At 43.1% G+C, this 5,218-nt stretch overlaps 1 protein-coding gene across 1 annotated transcript; it reads left to right on the top strand.

The window, feature by feature from the left end:
• The first annotated feature begins 2,088 nt into the window (after positions 1-2,088).
• Positions 2,089-4,513, top strand: LOC134802200 (la-related protein 6). The gene has a single exon (XM_063774798.1). It carries the CDS (start codon positions 2,440-2,442, stop codon positions 3,646-3,648), a length of 1,209 nt encoding a protein of 402 aa, XP_063630868.1. The 5' UTR covers positions 2,089-2,439; the 3' UTR covers positions 3,649-4,513.
• The last annotated feature ends 705 nt before the right edge of the window (positions 4,514-5,218 follow it).

Genomic DNA, 5,218 nt, shown 5'->3' with positions numbered 1-5,218 from the left:
ATGCGAGGCCTTCTGCCTTACGGCAAAGTTGATCTTCTGCCTTAATTACATTTGGGCGTGGATCCAAATCCAAGCTTTCCTCTTTCGCAGTAGGCCTACTGCCTTTCTCACACTTCGCCAATTCAATTCCAAGCTCTCTGCTTTCTTGCATATTTTATGCATGAAAACAACCTCGCTGAGACCCTTAAATATCGAGCCCTATGCGAAGCTAGGCTGATAGAAAACTGTCCCATCCCTTCTCTGTATGAAATCCTGGATTCGCGCCTGGTTGGGACTAAAACTAAAATTGCGTTTTTATATCGAAAAATTTTCGCGCTCGCATCGCTCGCGTTTTCAATAACTTTATAAGGTATGATAAAGGTGACATTCGGGTGGCGACTGCAGCAACATTACTCTGTTGCAACGTTACTGCTGCAGTACTGTCAACTTCCGTGATAAAATGATGTGACTGATTTCCATACTAAAAGTAAAAATGTACAACTGTCTATCATATTGCGTTTTTATATCGAAAAATTTCCGCGCTCGCTTCGCTCGCGTTTCTATTACTTTCTAAGCTATGATAAAGGTGACATTCGGGTGGCGACTGCAACAGCATTAGGTACTCTGTTGCAACATTACTGCTGCGGCACTGTCAATTTTCGTGATAACATGATGTGACTGATTTCCATTCTCAGCTGTAATGCGGCAATGAACTTCTCTCAATTTACCAAAAAATCAATGTAATCTTGATGACCCTAGGGAGAGGGGGCACCTAGAAATGCTTAGGGCATCAAAATATCTTAATCCGGCACTGATTGTTAAAAATTGTGTAATATACGGAACCCTTGGAACGCGAGTCCGACTCGCACTTGGCCGGTTTTTTTATTTTGTTTTTAGTACTTGTTGTTATAGCGGCAACAGAAACACATCTTCTGTGAAAATTTCAACTGCCTAGCTATCACGGTTCATGAGATACAGCCTAGTGACAGACAGACAGACAGACGGGACCGCGGAGTCTTAGTAATAGTGGCCGTTTTTACCCTTTGGGTAGGGAACCCTAAAAAAAGAAGGAAGAATCACGCGCAGGCAGACTGCGGCTACCACCAGTTTTGACGTTGACATAACGCTTATCTACGTAATTTACTATCTGTACATCTCGCTTGCACTAATATGGCTGTACGAGCGAGATGCATAGAAAGTAAGTTACGTAGACGTGAGCGAATTATGACAATGTCAAAACTGGTGGTAGCCGTACTGAAACCGAAAATTAAGTTTTTGGCAAAAAAAAAAAATATTGGTAGAAGTTTTTATCGCTGACTGTACTTCTTTCCACATGCAACTATTACCTACTCATCGAGACAATTCTAACAACCCCAAACACTAATAATAGTTGGCGTTGTTTTCAAATCTGTCTCCATCATCAGATAATAATAGTTGGCGTTGTTTTCAAATCTGTCTCCATCATCAGATCAGCTCCATGTCATCATAATATTGCATTGTCATCCGATTTACATATGTATCCAAAATTTCAACTCCATCGGAATTTGGGAAGTGGGTCAGAAATAGCTGCCAAAATTTGACCCACACTAAACATATTATACGTACACTTAGGTACAGTCACCACACGGGATTGTTATGCCACTTAGGGTTCTTGCCATGGTATAATAATATTAGACCATGGTTCTTGGTAAAGGGAATTTATTAGTATTGAACAACCAATTTAGGTCGGTCCCTAAATGGCGCAACAATCGCGGAGCGTGATGGTACAAGGCAATAAGTTACTTACCTAAATAAAAGCTTGTAATAAAAACACATTTATTTGACTTAAAAGTCTACGATATTCTACGATAGTATTTTATCTGGTAAATGATGATATATTTTTAAATTGAACAGGCTAACTGAAGGTACCTACCTATATTAAAAAAAGTAAATGTTTACATAATAATGAGCACAATATTTTACATACACAGATAGACATAAATATATTCATAATAAGGAATGATACATTAAAATATCTTGGCATTTTCTGCACAATAAACGCAATGAAGATGCATTTCGACCTCGGTACAAATACCAACACAGATCGCGGTATCGCTCTATAATCACGTAATCATACAAACATATACTCCACTATCAATAGCAGAAACGCCTTTTAATGTTTACATTCGTGTAATCATTGCATGTTAACATTGTTAACGATAAGAGTTTGCGTGAGACCGCGTTCCTCCAAACGCGAATAGTAACCTCCTTTAAACACAATGCCACCTTACTAACAGTAAGCTAATTACGATACAGCACATGGCAATGTCATCTCGTATTTCCGAGTCACTTTTACCAACACATCCCCCCGACCTTATAAAAGAGGCGCGTGCCCGCCGCGCGCTCGCAGTCCATACCGCGCTACCGAGCGAGACGCACGTGTAATGCGTAAATATTAGTGGAGTCTCACTATCAGTAAACATGGAGAGCCCTTCTAGCCCGGGCGTGCCCGAGGATGAAGGCATCGCCACCGACCGCCGTCTCTCCACCGACGACCACGCGGACCTCTCCGATACGGCCTCCGAAGCCGGCTCCGGAGGAGGCAAGGACTCCGGCTGCGAAGTTGCCCAGGATGCGCAGGAGCCGCCCTACACCCCGCCCGACGACGAGCTTGCCAACCGGATAGTGTCCCAAGTGGAGTTTTACTTCTCCGATGCGAACATTACTAAAGATGCCTTCCTGCTCAAACACGTTCGTCGCAATAAGGAGGGTTATGTGTCCCTAAAATTAATCTCGAGCTTCAAGCGCGTCAAACATCTGACGAAAGATTGGAGGGTGGTCGCCGAGGCTTTGAAGCGATCAACGAAATTGGAAATTAATGAAGCAGGAACCAAACTACGTAGGATCGAGCCCTTACCAGCATATGATGAGACCACGCCATCCAGGACCGTCGTAGCTGTTCGGATGCCTATAGACAAGCCTTCAGTGGAAAACGTGTCTCGTCTCTTTGCGAGCTGCGGAGAAATAGCCTTAGTCCGCGTACTTCGTCCTGGTAATCCAGTTCCCGCTGACGTTCGCCAGTTCCTTAACAAGAATCCCAGTCTCGTGAATTGTGTGTGTGCTTTAGTTGAGTTCACGGAGTCCGAGTCGGCGCGGGAGGCGCTGCGACTTCAGAACTCCGAGGACGAGGGCATGCGAGTGTACGAACTGAACGGTGTCCCTCGGGAGGCGAAGAGGAAGGCGCCGATACGCCGGCCGCCACCGCGCCGCCACGAATGTGAATACTCGTCCTGTTGCAGCGGTAGTGAAGCAGAATACGAATACAGATATGGAAATCCTTTCCTCAGAAGAAATTCGAGTGGTTTCTTTGCACCACGTTCGCCAGAAATCCAGACGTGGATTCCGCGGCGGCAATCCACGTGCAGCCACAGCTCGGATTCGGGGGTATCTTTTTACTGTGGTTCGCGGCGGACCTCGCAGGCGAGCACGGGCAGCGCCAGCAGTGGCGACGGCTGGCTGGCACGCCGGTTATCCGGCTGCTCGCTGACCGGACCGGAGTGTGGCGGCCGGAGGCTGTCGTGCGCGCCTCGGTTCGAACCCCGGACGCCGCTGGTGCCCGATGGCACACGCGGCTTCCATGCCGCTGCGCGCCAGCGTAGAATCTCGGACCTCGCACTCTACTCGCGCTAGAAAGCGCCTGCCAACCGTGACACCTTTCTAACCGCGTTGGATAACTGCCTTTCACGTTATGCCCGCTTAGTTTTTAATCTATTTCGTACGAGGAAGCGAATTGTTTATGTGATCGCGTGTGTTCTAGACGGTTTAGTTTAAGTTTCTCCGCGTTGATCTGTTTGAGGCGGCCGGCCGAAACTTCAGTTACCTATTTTGTACTTAGCGGTCCGGCCGCGTGCGGAAAGAATGTGATCGAATGAGCTCATTTAGTCGTAAGCCACAGGCAGCTGTGTTAGGTTATAGTTTTCAAGTTTCAATTGTAATTTATTAGTATTTATTGTCGCGTATTTATTGCGAAGCGCGCGCGGCGGGTTGCGAGTTTTCATCCAATTATGTCAGAGTTGTGAGCACAAAACGAAAAAACAAAATCGACATGCGAGTGATCGTAGACTCGATGGCCGCGCCGGCGATCAATGGAGTTGTGTAAGGCTTGCGAAACGAGCAAAAGTAAAAGTCGTACATCGCTATAAAATCTGTCGTTCGTCGGACTCAGGAATGAGATAAAATCGTAACAATCGTAACAGCCCGTCGTGCTCCGGCGGAACTAATCGTCTTCATGCAATACGATTAAGTCATAATATTAACTATAAGTCAGCCGCGCCATGTCATCTTCTTATTAAGTCTAATGTTATTTAAGTTCGTTGTGATGTTTAATTTAAATGGTTTATTTCCGTTATTATTAATTTATTCTAAGACGTGGAGGGTTATCGTTCACAAATTTCGGCATTAGACCGCCGAGGTGCTTTTTTATGGATACCCTCTGCCGCTCTTTATACCTATTGTAAAAAGATAAATTTTAAAATAATAAATAAGATTTGCAGAACATTTTGTTTTTCTTGTAGATACAAAGTCCAATTGATTAAAATCGAATAAGGAAGGTGACTAGTAGTAAAAATCAGGTTCCAGTGATCTTAGCGAACTAATCATTTTGTCGATGAGCTTGGATTTCATTATTATTCGAAAAAACCCGAAATAAAATAAAATTAAAATTAAAACCACATACTTACAAAAATTTGGTCAACTGAGGTACCTAACTTTGCACGACAGAAATATTGGCCTATTTTTGGAAATGTTTCTGGTAAGAAACATGTATACTTACAGTAATGTATACTGTATTAACTATATAAGTATGGCAATACTGTATTAACTACATTTTTACAATGACGCTGCAAAAGCGATATTTACATCTTTTTTAATACAGTTGCTCAAAAAGTGCTACTTTACGTAGCTGTTTAGCGTGCGGAAAGTTGGTTTTCGCGAACTAGTGCTTCTCACTTTTCAATTTTTTTTAAATGTATACTTGTTCCAATTCATGTCTACTTATTGATGAGTGTTAATATTAGTTTCCTTTAAACGTCGTAATCAACATAAAAACCTCCTGTTAATGTAAGAATACGAAAAATATACATATTTCATATTTTATTACTTACCTCTCCATCATTATAACACGTTTATTTTTTAATATTGAATATTGAACTAGTTCCGGAAAGTAGCACCATAGGTATTGTAAATCTATTTACTTACCTAT

Source organism: Cydia splendana, chromosome 2 (genome assembly GCF_910591565.1).
Source record: "Cydia splendana chromosome 2, ilCydSple1.2, whole genome shotgun sequence".
In the NCBI taxonomy this organism is placed as follows: Eukaryota; Metazoa; Arthropoda; class Insecta; order Lepidoptera; family Tortricidae; genus Cydia; species Cydia splendana.
This window is presented reverse-complemented; position numbering and strand designations above follow the sequence as displayed.